This window comes from Pan paniscus, chromosome 7, assembly GCF_029289425.2.
Source record: "Pan paniscus chromosome 7, NHGRI_mPanPan1-v2.0_pri, whole genome shotgun sequence".
In the NCBI taxonomy this organism is placed as follows: domain Eukaryota; kingdom Metazoa; phylum Chordata; class Mammalia; order Primates; family Hominidae; genus Pan; species Pan paniscus.
The window spans coordinates 115,920,111-115,937,342 of NC_073256.2; the positions used below are offsets into that span (position 1 = coordinate 115,920,111).

General features: G+C 36.0%; 1 protein-coding gene across 6 annotated transcripts in view; it reads right to left on the reverse strand.

Annotated features, from left to right (window-relative positions):
- STK3 (serine/threonine kinase 3) overlaps positions 1-17,232 on the reverse strand; it is a 505,519-nt gene that overhangs the window by 255,422 nt on the left and 232,865 nt on the right. For all 6 annotated transcript variants that reach the window (XM_063606446.1, XM_063606445.1, XM_063606449.1 and 3 more), the window contains exon 8: positions 13,821-13,946. In XM_063606446.1, the coding sequence (XP_063462516.1) occupies positions 13,821-13,946 (126 nt within the window). The remainder of the gene's footprint in view (positions 1-13,820; positions 13,947-17,232) is intronic.

Genomic DNA, 17,232 nt, shown 5'->3' on the forward strand with positions numbered 1-17,232 from the left:
AATATCTTCCACTAATATCCAGAAAACAAATTCTTACTATGTAATACAGTTGACCCATCTCAACACCTAATTTACATCACATGCTCAGAAATGCCAAAAGAAGATCTTTGTCATATTTAGCAACACGTAAACTAACACAAAAACTTTGATATTGGATTAACCTTCTACAGAAATCTCTGTTTGCAATTTGTTTAATTTTAGAAATCTGTACAATTACCTCAGCACCTATCAAAACATGTCAATTTGTCAAGATACATTCTCATCAGACAAGCTTTTTCTATAATAGGTATAAAAATCAAATTCATAAGGCACTATTTCCAATCGTGCTCCATACTTTTCTTGAATAAAAAATATTTTAAAAGATTTGTTTATAATAGTTACCCAGGGCACAGGTGTATGCACTAAAATTTTAAAAACCAACATATCTTGTAATGGTTATCATATACCATTTCCTTTTTAAAAGCCACATTATAAATTGATGAAAATGGCAATTTAATTTTAGGCCCCTAATTTTTCCCCAACTGCAATAAGCCAAACTAGATAGAAGTAAATTAAATTTGGAAATTTTTCTTTATATTGTTATAACCCATATATTTTCTGAAAATTATGTTAAGAATGCAGGATCCACACACAATAGACCCAAGTATCAATACTTGATGTGAGATATAAATCTCTCCTTAATGTAGCAGTGAATTTCAGTTCTGAAATTCTGAAATCAGAGAGAAAATTTGATCTACATTATCTAAAAAGTTAGTTTTATGAAATTTTTCAATGGTCCAATGCTAAACTTGCTCTGTGTCATTATTTGCTCCACCACTGCTTAAGGACCAATCCAGAGTCTGGACTGGAAACAGCTACAGTAAAAGCTGCCACAGAATACAGGTCCTCTGGGCTGAAAATAAATCAGAAGCAAAAGTTGGCAATACAGATCTCTCACCATGCTGAAAAGACCTTTCATCCATGAAATAATCAAAAAGGAGAAAAAAGAATGGAGAAAAATTTCACTGAAAACAACTGGGACACCAAAATATCCATCTAAAACTTTCTGCTATATCCTAAAAGAAAGTCAGTTCCCCAGTACCACGACTAAGTAGGTAATGGCCAAATGAATCCCTCAAACTAAAGCAAAAGAAAAAAAGAAAAGAACCAGAAAGTTTCATGGGCCAAAGGTAACCAAGCTAAGTTGTGAACACAAATAACAAGAGGTTGCAATGCAACAACCTTGACTTAACAGATACACGTTAAGTCAAGCACAGTATCAATTAGATAACAAGGGGTCCAAGCTTGTACTTTCGTTCCATAACCTAGACAAAATTATTGTAAAAGACACAGTGGTTAAGAAAAAGAAAAATATCATTTATGTCTATTATTTTTGTTGTGTTGTTGAGACAGGGTCTAGCTCTGCAGTGGCGCAAAGTCGACTCAATGCAACCTTAGCCTCCTGGGCTCAAGCAATCCTGCCATCTCAGCCTCCTGAGTAGCTGGGACTACAGGTGAGCACCACCACGCCTGGCTAATTTTTGAATTTTTGGTAGACATGGGGTTTTGCCATGTTGCTCAGGCTGGTCTTGAACTCCTGAGCTTAAGCTATCCACCTGCCTTGGCCTCTGAAAGTGCTAGGATTACAGGCATGAGCCACCGTGCCTGGACCATTTACTTCTATTCTAATCAACTATAAATTTGGATATGATTTGCTTTAATTGCCCTGATTCCTTGTAATGCTATCTTACAGAAGTTTTCCCTTCCCTGCTTGTCACTTTGACAACTTGTCTAAAACAAATCAGAATTGAACAAACTATGATTTTTTCTTTGAATTGTTCTAATTTATGGGCACTCAAGGAGTTTGTTAATCACTGAAATATATTGAGGGTTTTATAGATTTATAAAGAGATCATATTACAAACTCAATATCAAAAATTATAATTTTAGGCCAGGCACAGTGGCTCACACCTGTAATCCCAGCACTTTGGGAGGCCGAGACGGGCAGATCACTTGAGGTCAGGAGTTCAAGACCTGTCTGGCCAACATGGTGAAACTCTGTCACTACTAAGAGTACAAAAATTACCCAGGCATGGTGGCAGGCGCCTATAATCCCAGCTACTCGGGAGACTGAGGCAGGAGAACTGCTTGAACCCAGGAGGTGGAGGTTGCAGTAAGCTGAGATCGCACTACTGCACTCCAGCCTGAGCAGCAGAGTGAGACTGTCTTAGATAGATAGATAGATAGATAGATAGATAGATAGATAGATAGATAGATAGATAGATAGACAGACTGATTTAAAAAATAAAATAAAAATTATAATTTTAGAACACTCCAAGAAATTACAAATGGCAGGAGCTCCCATCAAAATGGAGATTAGAACACACAGGTTTACACCTATCCCTCTCAAAACCCTCTCAAAACTACAATAAAGCCACAGAAAAGGATAAACCCCAAAAGACAAACAGCACAGGGATTGAATAGATAACAGCATATGGGAGATGTCAAAAATCTGGAAGCTAGAAAAATGTTTGGAAGTTAGAAAACAGATAAATATGTAAGTAGCTAACTCAGCAGACCAAAAATAAGACTTAAGCTTGCAAAGAGAAAAGTCACAAGAAGCATGTGAATTCAGAGTAGTGAACCCTAACATCTTCTACAGCAAAATTTGCTGGTCAACTAGTTCCACTCTTACACACAGAGCTGCCAGAGGTAATTTTAGTGCTTCTCTCAAATATAATCCCCGTACATTTGAAGAAAGCCCATAAAGTGAAATGTCAGAGATCAAAACAAACACAAAAGAAACAGAGACAAGGCAGGGAGCAAAAAATAACTCAAAATAATAATAACGAAATAATAACGTAGAAGAGAAAGCTATCTTAGACATTAAATATCTGATATGAAAAAATAGCAAGTTTGGAAGATAAACTTGAAGCAATCTCAGAAGAATAAAAAGAGAAAAAGAGGGAAAAGGAAACAGAAAAGATAATTGAAAGACTAACCTAAAAGGTTCAACAACCAAATAAAAGGAGATCCAGAGACAGAGAGGAGAGACAGTGAAAATTACCAAGAAATAGCAAACATGAAATCACATAGAACTGAAGGGTGTTTCCAGATTTAAAAAGTCAAAAGACACTCCATACGATGAATGGGGAAAAGATGTATACCAAGGCACATTATTAGGAAAGTTTTAAATAACAGGGACAATGTAAAGATCCAAAAAGCTCCCACATTCAAACATTCAAAGAATCAGGTATCTGAATGGCATCTATCTTCTCATCAGCATTATTGCTGAGCAAGGAAAAAGAGCAAGGTCTTCAAAATTATAAAAGAAAGTTATTTTCAATCCAAAATTTTACACCCAATCAATCAATCAAGGGTAAGTGTACAATAAAGACATGGTCAGATATGCAATGACTGAAAAAAACTGCTGATGTCAGGAAGCTACTGGGAGATATGATACATAAAAATAAGGAAGTAAAACAAGAAAGACAGAAGACAACATCAGGGATAAAGGGATTACAGAAGAAAAAAAAGAGGACATTCCACAGGTTGATGTTGAAAGGAAGTCTTAGGATGACAGCTGCTCAACACTCCTAAAGAGCAATTAGTTCCGATTAGTAAAGGACAGAAGACTATTGAAGGGATGAATCAATAATAAAAAAAAAAAGTACGGCATTAATAAATTGTGTTTGAACATACACAGAGGAACTCAGAGCTCCAGCAGAGTTTGGGAATATAGCATTTGGGAACAAACTAGTGATTAGAAAACTGTAAAAACAACAACAGTAACAAAAACGGAGACAATTATTGGTTCTGAAAATCACAAAAAGAAATAACATGTAATGATAATATGATATAAGTGAACAGTATTTACACAGTTATTAACTATATAAGAATTTGTTTTAATTGTGATTACATAGGAAAAATTAGAAATAACAAGTAATCAATTGTTTTACAAGTTTTCAATTTGTGGTCAATAATTTTATCTGAAATATTTCTTATTAAATAAAATTTACCTTTTACCATGTAAAGGAATGAGAATAAGTAAATGTTCTTTACTGGTTTTCCTAAAAAAAAAAAAAAATGTGTGTGTGTGTGTGTGTGTGTGTATGTATATTTATACATATTTTCAAATATATGTATACAAATATACATATATATACTTATATTTAGGAAAACCAGTAAGAACAAATACATATTACATATTAATAAAAATAAAAATATTAAAGAATATAAAAATATATATTGTAAAAATATAAATATATAATAAATATATAAATATATATATGTTTTTTTCTTTTTAGAGAGAGAGAGAGAGAGATAAAGAGAGTCTCACTTTGTCACCCAGGCTGGAGTGCAGTGGCATGATCATGGCTCACTGCAGTCTCAACTGCCCAGGCTCAAACCATCCTCCCACCTCAGGCTCCCAAATAGCTGGGACTACAGGCATGCATCACCAAGCCTAGCTAATTTTGTGTTTTTTAATTTTTTTTTTGTAGAGACAGGATTTCACCATGTTGCCCAGGCTGGTCTTGAACTCCTGGGCTCAAGCAATCAGCCTGTCTTGGCCTCCCAAAGTGCTGGGATTACAGGCGTGAGCCACCGTGCCTGGCCCAAATACATTTATTTTTAATTTTAAAACTAGGTTTAATATCTACCAACTCTTCCAAACATATTTGACCAGTTAAAATTTGTTTTAAAATGTTTTTTAAAAAATTGAATCTATATTGGTTCACACCAGATCAGTAATGTTATTTTGGTGGCCACAAGGTAGGGCAAAACCAGTAGGGGCAACCAGCAAAAAAACCCCGAAAACTAAACAAACAGAACAATAACAAAAACAAAAAACCTGGCCAAAATGTTACAACAGCAGTAGTGATGGTATAAGTAGTGGCATTAATAAAAACAAAAGCTAAACTTTATTGAGCATACTATGTGCAAAACATTGTTCTAGGTGTGTATATATATAATTATATCCTCATAAGAACTCTATTTGCAGATGGTAAAACTGAAGTAGAGAGGTTAAGTAACCTGCCCAAAGACAAAGTTATTTGGGAACAGAACTAGAATTCACATCCAGATAGTATGATCTATTTTTAGATAATGCAACCTCCCTTTTACCAACTGAGTACATTACAGGCTTCTGGACTGACTTGGGCTAATTCTCCTGCTGTTCTTTTCTTTACCTAATTCAAAAGGTTCTCAAAAGGTAGACTTTTGGCCAGAAACAGTGGCTCAGGCCTGTAATCCCAGCACTTTGAGAGGCCAAGGCGGGTGGATCACTTGAGGTCAGGAGTTCAAGACCAGCCTGGCCAACATGGCAAAACCTTGTCTCTACTAAAAATACAAAAATTAGCTGGGCATGGTGGCACACGCCTGTAACCCTAGCTACCTGGGAGGCTGAGGCAGGAGAATCGCTTGAACCCAGGAGGCAGAGGTTGCAGTAAGCCAGGGATCACGCCACTGTACTCCAGCCTGAGCGACAGAGTGAGACTCCATCTCAAAGAAAAAAAGAAGGTAGACTTTTGAAGCTCCCTATTGAACAGGGGTAAGGGGAAAGAGGGGAAGGCGGGGGAAGTTTCTGTCTAAGAAATGCTCACCTGAAACTGTATCACCACCTGAGGGGAATGGGTTATTCAAAGCACCCTGGCATTTCTCCCCACACCCATGCTGAGAATTAACTGCTTTAGTGAAGCATGTTTAAAGAGAACATGACATTATTCAGACATTAAGGACCACAACCTGAACAGCTCTGAGTTCAGACCATAAGAGGTCACCAGAAAGTCCTCATTTCTTTTCCAAGGATAGAAGCTCTAAGACGTAGTCTAAGACTAATTAGACTTCTTTTCTTTGAGCCATTAATAAGTTAATATGAAGTCAAATAACACCTTTCTTCAGATAAAAGTAAAGGACCTGATACATGCATAAAAGTGAAAAGATTTCATTCAAGCTTAACATCAAAAAGTATCCCATTTTTTGCTCAACATTTCACTTAAAATTCTTCTACATCCATTTAACTCCTTGTATTTTACTTAACATTGTGATCCTTAAGAAATGTCTGAGCTCCAGTGACAAGCAATTCTTTTAAACTCCTTATCAGTCTTTTAAAGTGCTTTAAAAATAGCATGTCAATGCTACATTCTATGCCTTATCTTATAAATTCAATTAACATCATTCTGCTTTGAAAATCATCATCCAATGTACCACATGTAGAATATTTGCTTTGCTGTTTTACTTAAAAACAAGTACTCTTTTACTGTATAAATATTTAAAAACTCATTCAAGTACCTGTACAATATTTCAATAAGCCATACCAGCAAACTTACAAATTAGTATTCTAAAAATCATCAACTAAGTTCAAGAAATACATAAGAATGAATACTGCTTGTTGTGTAACTACCAAATTACCAAACTGCATGCTTACATTTTGAATACTAGAGTTAAACTAGTACTAACTGCACAAATCCTGTATGCCTGCTTTTTACATACACAACCTAGATTAAACTTTGTGTTCATTTAGTCAAAAATGAATGTAAACTTTATAAAAAATATTTTACTTTTATGAAAAAGAGTATCACTTCAACGAAATAAATTGTCCTACTGAACATCAAGAGATGTGTAGTCTATGATAAATTAGCTGATTTAAAACTGTATATGTAATTCAATTTAAGCCAATTCACAAAAGAATCCCAAAGGAATAAATGATATAAACTATGTAAGATTCTGAGCCTTCAATGTGGATAAACTTTCCTGAGAAATTACATCTACTAATTTTAAAAGTTGCTAAAAATAAATGGCAATGTAGGATATACATTTACTGTAGAAAGACTTCAGATTCATTCTGCCTATCTCATTCTTTTAAGTGCTTGTGAGAGTGTATGTGTGTACATATTGTATATTTTCTATGCAGGGCAACAACAGATAAAATGACCTCAAAATGGAAGCTACTGCCTGAAAAAATAATCTGAAGAAAGCATGTGAATATTGCTCAATGTGTGACTCTTCAAACTTTTTACTTTTTTCTTATAATTTCAGTAAAAAAAGACCATAAGCATTTTACCTAGAAACACTAAGCTTTGCCCCAGAGAATAAATGTTTATTCAGGAAAAAAAAATCATAAAAACCTGACATAATTTTTAAGTGCTCATAATATTTCCCCTCACCTTGAATATGGACAGGACTAAGTAACATATACCTAAAACGACTTGGTATCATTGGATTTGAAACTAAGCAGTGGGCAGAAGCTAGAAGCACTTTGAAGACAGTTTTAGTAAGAGCCTGAAGAGTCATTAAAAAACTGTCAGAAGCCTGACAGCCTTTAAGAAAGTTTCAGGAAGGTAAGGGAAATATTAGAAAGCTGGAGAAAAGGAGATTCTTATGTGGTGGCAGAAAATTTAGAAACTGTTGTATTAGTCCATTCTTACACTGCTATGAAGGAATACCTGGGTAATTTATAAAGAAAAGAGGTTTAATTGATTCACAGTTCCACATGGCTGGGGAGGCCTCATGAAATTTACAATCATGGCAGAAAGCACCTCTTCACAGGGCAGCAGGAGAGAGAACTGCTCAGCAAAGTGGGGAAAGCCCCTTATAAAACCATCAGATCTCCTGAGAACTCATTCACTATCACAAGAACGGGGTGGTTATTCCCTGATTCAGTTACCTCCCACCAGGTCCCTCCCATGACACGTGAGGAATAAGGGAACTACAATTCAAGAGGAGATGTGGGTGGCAACACAGCCAAACCAAATCATTCTGCCCCTGCCCCCTCCCAAATCTCATGTCCTCACATTTCAAAACACAATCATGCCTTTCCAACAGTCCCCCAAAGTCTTAGCTCATTCCAGCATTAACTCAAAAGTACAAGTCCAAAGTCTCATCTGAGACAAGGCAAGTTCTTTACAGCAGCACTCCACTACCTGGTACCAATTTACTGTATTAGTCCATTCTCACGCTGCTATAAATACCTGAGACTGGTTAATTTATAAAGAAAGGAGACTTAATTGACTCACAGTTTCATATGAAGCCTGAGGAGGCTTCAGGAAAATTACAATCACGGCAGAAGGCACCTCTTCAGAGGGCAGCAGGAGAGAGAAGCGCCGAGCAAAGAGGGAAAAGCCCCTTATAAAACCGTCAGACCTCATGATAACTCACTCATTATCATGAGAACAGCATGTGAGTAACTGCCCCCATGATTCAATTACCTCCTACCAGGTCCCTACCATGACACATGGGGATTATGGGAACTATAATTAAAGATGAAATTTGGGTAGGGCCACAGCCAAACCATATCAACTGTTGGCTATAGGAACCAGAAAAGTAACAGGAAAAGTAAAAAATGTACCTAATGAACTGGGTGGTCTAGCAAAGCATTTAAGATGTTGCCTGGTTTCTTCTTGCTGCTTATAATCAAACACAAAAGGAGAGAGATAAGCTTAAGAAACGACAATTAAACAAAAGAGGGACTGAGACTTGTCGATTTTGTAAATCTCCAGCCTCTACAGACAGCAAACCATGCTACAGTTATGAGACAGCTTGCAAGCAAACCTCAAATCCAGGCAATAGTCCGGAAATTATGGTATAAATATCAAGCTGAAAAGGTGACTGTAAAATCCTTTGTTCAGATTTCTGACAGATCCATGCAGTTCCTCAACAGGGCTTCTAAGAAGCTTAAAGGCATTGTCCCTGCACAATCTCATCAAGAGGCCAAAATTAGGGAAACAATTATCTCAACAAAATGTATGAGTATAGATTATTCTAATGGAGTAAGCTGCAATGAGATTTATAGGAGACCCACAAAGTGTTTTTGGCAGAAACACTACCAGCATTGACTGCATAGCACAGAGATGCACGAAATGAAAAGAGGGCTTTGGACTCCAAAATTTCTAACCACAGGAAGCAGGCTGAGAAAACTATCTAGCTCAACACACAGGCTACCTTCCATGAAAAAGGAAGAACTCAGTGGGCAGAGCAAAAAACTCAGAGAACACAGAAAGGAGCCATGAAAAACTATCCTGAGGTAGGAATAGAACTTAGTTTTAATGAAGAAACTTCTAACATTTGCTTGGCTGGATTCCAAAACTGCTATGGAATAGTGACTCGTGCACTTCCTGTCTTCCCTTTTTTTAAACAGAACTACCCATAATGATATAATTTTATGCCTGACCCACCATTGTACATTGGCTATTCGGGGCAGTGGGGGTGAGGTAAGAAACATCTCTTTTGTTTATAGGTCTTCAGATTGAAAGGAACTGGACCCAAGGAACGTTATCTCTATCTGAATGTAATTTAGAAGATGACATTCTAGATTTTGAGCTGATATTGTAAAGAAATAATACTTGGGGTAGATGGGATAGTGCGTGTATTTTGCATAGGCAAGGAATGTAAATAATGTGCGGCCAGAGGATAGTCTGAGCCCGTTTTAAAACATAACCATAAATTCTTTGGCAATTCTCCCCTCAAAAGGTGGAGCCTCATTCCTATTGCCTTGAGTGCAGGCCAGACCTAGTGACTTTTTTTTTTTTTTTAATTGAGGTGAACTTCATATACAAAAAATTAACCATTTTAAAGTATACAAATCAGTGGCACTTAGTACATTCACAATGTGCAACCATCTCCTCTATCTAGTATCACAGCATTTTCATCACCTCAAAAGAAAACACTGTACCCATTAAGGAGTTGCTCTCCATCCTTCCTTCTTTCCCACCACCTGCACACCACAACTGGGCCCTGTCCCGGTCTCTGGTAACCAACAATTTGCCTATAATTCAATTGTAAGTTGTAAGAGTTCTCTATACAGTCTGCATTTTTTTTTTCTTTTAAACAGATGGGGTCTCATTATGTTGCCCAGGCTAGTCTTGAATTCCTGGGCTCGGGCGATCCACCCGTCTCAGCCTCCCAAAGTGCTGGTATTACAGGCATGAGCCACTGCACACAGCTTCTATACATTTTGGATACTAGACCCTTATCAGAAGCATAATTTGTAAATATTTTCTCTCATTCTACAGGCTGTCTTTTCACTTCTTGATAATTTATTCTCTTATGCACAAAAATGTTTAATTTTGATGAAGTTCAGTTTATCTTTTTTGTTATTTCTGCTTTAGTATCATTCTCTAAGAATTCACTGACAAATCCAAAGTCATGAAGAATAACCCTATGTTTTTTTATAAGAGTTTTAAAGTTTTAGCTCTTACATGTAGGGTGTTGATCCAGCCAATCAGATCTTATACTAAAAGGCTGCTGTATTTGATAAAACATAGGGGTCTAACTTCATTCTTTTACATGTGGCTATCCAGCTATCCCAGTACCATTTGTTGAAGAGATTGTTCTTTTCCCATTAAATGGTCCTAGCAACTCTGTTAAAAATTAGTTGTCCATAGATTTATGGGTTTATTTCCAGACTTTCTATTCTATTCCCTTGGTCTACATACCTATCCTTATGCTAGTACTACACTGATTTGATCACTGCAGTTTCATATTAAGTTTTGAAAACAGAAGTGTGAGTCTTCTAACATGGTTCTTCTTTTTTGATATGTTTTGGCTATTTGGGGCCCCCTGCAATTTCATATGAATTTGAGAACTGACTTTTCCTCTTCTGCAAAAAATGACCTGAAATTTGGAAATAGATCTTTAAAATCTGTGAATTGATTTGAGGAGTACTGCCATCTTCACAATATAATGTCTTCTAATCTCTGAACACAAGATGTCTTTCTATTGATTTAGGTCTTTTAGCAATGTTTTGTACTTCTCACTGTACAAGTTTTTTACCTCCATGGTTAAATTTATTCCTTAGGTATTTCATTCTTTTGGATGCTATTATAAATGGAATTGTTTGCTTAATTTCCTTTTTACATTTTTCATTGCTGGTGCCTAGAAATACAACTGAGTTTTGTGGTTGATGCTGTACCCTGAAACTTTGCCAAATTTATTTACTAGCTCTAGCAGATTTAGATGGTTGACAGATAACAAACAGGAAGTTGCTCTAGCTCATGGGGGGCTGAACAAAGGTATCTGCACCAGTCCCTCAGGGAACCACCAGACAGGTCAAAATGAAAACTACAATTTTTTTTCAGAACAAGGATCTTATTGTCCCCTTCCTGGCACCAGTGAGCTACACCGGGAATATGGGTTGCTGGCCCCATAGCTGCTGCTGAGCTAGAAAATAAAGGATACTAGGTATATAAGCAAAAATGTCATAATGCTTTCTTATCAAAATCTAGCACTCCCCTGGATGCTGTTAAGTTTTCTATCAGATTCCAGAGTTATGCAAAAGTTGATTTGTCAGTTTTTTCCAGTTTAACATAGTTGCTTCTGTGGAGGTAACTGATTCTTGGAGCTCCTTGCTCCGCCACTCACTTGCTTTTAAAAACTGGGCCGGGCGCAGTGGCTCATGCCTGTAATCCCAGCACTTTGGGAGGCCGAGATGGGTGGAACACCCAAAGTCAGGAGTTTAAGACTAGCCTGACCAATATGATGAAACCTGGTCTCCACTAAAAATACAAAAATTAGCCGGGTATAGTGGCATGAGTCTGCAGTCCCAGCTACTCAGGAGGCTGAGGCAGGAGAATTGCTTGAACCCAGGAGATGGAGGTTGCAGTAAGCCAAGATCATGCCACTGCAATCCAGCCTGGGCAACAGAACGAGACTCGGTCTCAAAAATAAAATAAAATAAAAATAAATAAATAGAATGTGGCAGAAGTGACAGTATTTAACTCCTGAGACTACAACATAAAAGACAGTGAGAGGTCCTCTTTGTTCTCTCTCTTGGACCACTCACTCTGAGAGCCCCTGAATGAGCCATCCTGGAAGTGAATCCTCCAGCCCTCGTCAAGCCTTCAGATGACTGCAGCTCTGACGAACACTTAGATTGCAATCTCATAAGAAACCCTGAGAATGAATCACGTAACTAAGACCCTCCTGAAATAGCAATCTACAAATACCATGATAATAAATGTGTGTTGTTTTAAGGTGCTATGTTTTGGGGGTACATGATATTTAAAGCTGAGACTCAAAAGAAAAGAACCTAGCCACTCCAAGAGTTCTAAGGAAAAGAGTGTTTCAAGTACAGGGTATAGCACATGCAAAGGCCCTGAGTAAGGAAAGATCTTAAGCATGTTAAAAAAAAATTAAAAATCTGAAAGACTAGTGTGACTTAAGCTCAGCGAAGGAAAGAAAAATAGTGAAGAAAGAGATCCCCAAAGGGGCAGAAAGAAACCAAAATGACTATAACAAAGTCTTAAAAAGTAGTAAAAACTGATAATATATGATAAAGTGCCTTTGAAACCACAAGAAACAACTACAAAAATTTAACATTTAAAAACATTAACTGGAGAGAAATCTGAAACTAAATGTATCTATCATCACACAGGAATCCAGGGTAGGAAATATGAAACCCCCTGAGAGCAAGAACCAAGGGTCTTTACATCTCCCATATCACCTACTCATCTTTGTAGAATTAATGCACAATGACAAACCTGAAAAAAATACCTTTTGAAGACACTATTTAAAATTCTAAGTAATGAATTCATTGGTGAAAGATTTTAAGTCTAGAATACAGGCTTCAAGTATCTCCTCACTAGGTAGTCCATGACAACGGCCAAATAAATAACTCATGTAGCTGCATATCTAAAGAACATGATTATAAATCAGCTCTACAAAGATGCACATTTCTCCTTGTCCTGGGCTACCATGTGATAAAAGGTTTTATAATTGGTAAAAAGAGTAAAAGAATTTCAAAAGAATTCCCAACTGGATAACCAGTCTCTGAAATTAAAACTGAATTTAATTTAGCAAAATAATTCCATTTGTATACAGAAACTGTAAAAGTTCATTTTTAAAATGAACTTTTATGTGAGAACATACTGTTATGAAATACATTTTCAATCAGTAAAACATAAAATAATACATGTGTTTTCAGATTTTATGACTATTCGAATACCAAGGGTTATTCTCCTCTATATCTTTATCCAGAAAAAAATATATAACTTGAAACACAAAGGCAAAAAATAATTAGCAAGGTATAGAAGCACTAGACACTACAAACCAGGTGCAGTGGCTCACACCTGTAATCCCAGCATTATGGGAAGTTGAGGTGGGTAGATTACTTGAGGTCAGGAGTTTGAGACCAGCCTGGCCAAAATGGTGAAACCCCATCTCTATTAAAAATACAAAAATTAGCCAGGCATGGTAGTGTGCGCCTGTAGTCCCAGATACTCATGAAGCTGAGGCAGGAGAATCGCTTGAACCCGGGAGGTGGAGGTTGCAGTGAGCCAAGATCGTGCCACTGTACTCCAGCCCAGGTAACACAGTGAGACTCTGTTTCAAAAAAAAAAGTATTAGACACTACAAAATGTGGTAAATAAATACAATTATTTTATTTTGTTATTTAAATGTAGTAACATCAATATAAAGTAAAAGGAATTAATGGCTAGTTTAATATGCTAGGCCTTTTTATGTCCCATCTGCAACTCCTGCTATGGTACGCTTCATCTACAGCATAGCTGGTGACCAGTTAAAAGAAAACTCCAGAAGATATGACACAAAACTGTATAAATTCAAGACAATATTTATTTAACAAACCCAGAGTTAGTATCAACTAGATACTAGGTACTGTGCAAGTTCATCCTATCAACATTACATTCCACTAATCACTAATTCTTAAGACATCAGAAAAAGATAGCAAACATATAATGCAAACCAAATATATTTTGAGATTCAATGAAAAAACGTATCTTACTTGTATAGTAAAACAGTAAGTGCTTTTAATATATTTAAAGAAACAGAATTATAGACAAATAACTCAGAAGAAAAAAATCAACTTTTTGAAGATAATTACAAACCGAATTTTCTTCTTCCTCTTCCAATTCTCGTTGCTGTTCCTCATGTCTTTTAGCTTTGATCTCCATAGCTTCTGTGATCAGGTCTCTTAATATTGATACAGGTTTTGCATTCTTGATAAAAGGATGCTAAAAAAGTAAAATTCAATGGTATAAATTCAAAAGATTTTTCTGAATTATAGCTAACAAATGTTAAAACAACATGTAAATGTTAACCAGGATCACAGGCTTCAATGATTGTTTTTTCATCTAGAATTAAATGTATAGGTTAAGAAAAGAGAGTATGGCCACTGCCTAGAAATAAAGAATTTGCTTTGGGACTTGCTTAAAAAAAAAACTTAAAGCACACATGCAAAAATGCAACCCTGTTAATAAAACTATAATATCCTTAAAGATCTAATTGTCCAAAGGAAGTGTACATTAGGAGTAAAAAAGATTAAGTTAAAAATAGGATTACAGATTATATTACACATAGAAATAAACTTATTTTGGTACTGAGTTACAGAATTTAATTAATCTTAATAAGTTGACAGCCAAAATCAGTGGCCAAAAGGAGAGCAACTATTTTGTTACTTCTTTAACATATTTTCTATTTTATTGTATCTTAAGTAATTTAACCAAGACAAAAATATTTTTTCAGAAAATGAATGTTGCCTAATTTCTTTACTATATATAAAATAACTTGTCACTTTTTAAAAAATATCACCCTGATCTAGCTAAAATAGCTAAGCTCTCTATCATTCTGACAAAGAGAAGGAAAACTATCAGAATAGACCTAGGTTTTGAATTTGTTTTTATTGAGAAGGAGGGACATGAGAGAAAGTAGAGTGAAAGGTTATAATTTTGGATAGATAACCTAAATTTGGGGCAGCAATCAGTTTCAGTAATTTTCATAGTTACATGTCAGTTGATAGCATCAGGTAAAAGTGACCTGACTGAGTGAGTGAGTTATTTGTTTATTTGTTTGTTTGAGACAGGGGCTTGCTCTGTTGCCCAGATGCGAGCACAATGGTGCAATCATGGCTCACTATAGTCTCCACCTCCTGGGCTCAAGTGATCCTCCCACCTCAGCCTTCCTAAGTGCTGGGAATAGAGGCATGAGCCACTGCACCCAGCCCTGAGTTATTTTAATAAACATCAAGAGAACACAAAAATATATTTAAAGACAAAAAAAAAATTGTGCTGAAGAAGAAATAGATACTTGAAAGAGGGTTTAAAATGGCAAACATATCATTTGGGACAACTATAAGAAAGAACTTTTTCAGAGTACAGAAATACTAAAATCAATTGTAAAGAACCAATAAATTATTTTAGAACAGTTATAGATTAATCTTACCAAACAAATTAAGTCCTATTAACATATCTGTGGTAGAGACTCCTGGTCATACACCAAAAATAGAGTTGTGGTTGGACCGACAATTGCCCAACTGGATCCTACATTTCTCAACTTAACCCATTCAGGTGGTTATATGCGACTAAGTGAATGCGGGGGCAAATACTGTGTTCCACTTCCTGGCCTGGGCTATGGAGGGCTCCTTGTTACTAATGGATAAGGGTGAGAGGTCAGGTTCTCCCAGAGTCCTGTACTGGTACTGTGGGAAGTAGTCTCATTTTAGCTGATTGGCAGTGAAAGTCCTGACCCTTCACCAGACTGCCTCTGACCCCACTCCAACAGGGAGGTTGTTGGGTTCTTATTCCTGCCTGGTAGGAGTATAAGTCTAGGCTCCCACATGGTCTTCACTGGCACTTAGGGAGGGGATACTTTCTACACTGCCTTGTGGAGACGAATGCCTTAGCATGACACTCAGTCTTCTCTGACACCGCCTCAGAAGGACTGGACAGCCTCAAAAGGATAGAAGTCTAGGTTCTCCATTTAGCCTTTGCTGGTGACCAGGGTAGGCCATAGTTTTCTTGGTGGTGCTTGGCTAGAGTAGAACGGTTATCGTCTGAAAGTTTTCAGTCTTACTAGGCTGTCCATTTCTCCGTCCTTCTGCTCGAAAGAGCAGGTTTTTATTTTTAGTTTGTGTCCAATGTTGTTTCTGGGTTGTTGGCTTCTCCACTACCCAGTGTGGGATAAATGAGGGAAAAAGAAACCCCAGGGAACTCACGGCTATGTCTTTCCTTGAGTCCCACCATCTCTAGCAGTCTATTGCCTTCTTTCCACCTTTTAGAGTCTTTTTATGCTTGTTTTATATACTTACAATGTCCATGGTTTTAGCTGTACTTTAATGAGGAAGTATAGAGAAAAATATGGTTACTCAATCTGTCCAGCGGCAGAAATCCCTTCTTCAACTCACTTTAAGCACTTGTTTTATCTGAAGTGTTTTTGTATAAATCATTAATTTTGAACACTATCAGTTTAGAAATTGATAATTCAGAACATGAACAAAATTTAAGAGGAAATATTTCAGATTTTAAAAGAATAAACTTTTCAAGCAGTCTTAATTTTTAAAATACATCATCAAGAATGTGATAGGTTGATCTGCAGTAATTTCTGTCTTCTCATTACTTTAGGTGGTTTAAGAATCCTCACCCTCTTTAATTTTTATTTTAGACACATTTAGAAATAGGAAAACTTTACTGCCTATTAGAATCTGGTACATTCATCTTTTTCTTGTTGAAATACTTTACAAAACCCTTCATATAATCACCCCTTGCCTGACATAAATATTATATATATATTTTTTAGTTTCCATTTTTTGCCATTCATGCATTTTTTAAGTTATATGTATTCAAATCATCCATTTTTCTTTTGTTTTATTGCACCGGAATGAATATATAAATATTCTCCTATATTAACCCCTAGTTCTTTCCTATTTCTATTTTTTGTTTTAGTTTTTTTAACATTTAAGACCTTAATCTATCTGGAAATTACTTTGGTGTTTCTGTGGTGAAGATCTAAGTTAATCCTCCCAACACCCCCTAAAGGCAGGCAGTTATCTCAGCACCATTTTTACTTTGTTTTTCCCTCACTGATTAGAAATGCTATCTTCATAATATGCTAGTTTCCTTTGTATATTATATACCATTTGTGGGCATTTAATTCTATCTCATACTGGCGTCACATACTTTTCTAAGCATTTAATAAAAACACGTAATTTGTTTATTAAACATAAAATTTGATTTTTCTATTAAATCAATCACTATATAATTCAGATGATGTTTATTTTTTGCCTACATGGTTTCTCAGTGACTGAAAACGGAATATCAAAATATCCCAATTTATTTATTTAGAGCAACCTCTTATGTCTTTAATTTGTAACATACATATTAATATATCAAGTTTATAACTATATCTTCCTTTATATTATGTTCTTTATCAATATTAAGTGACTCCATCCTCATTTACTGATTTCTACTGTCAATTTTGCTTTTTTGATGTTATTCATAGTATCTTTTTATATTTTATTAAAAT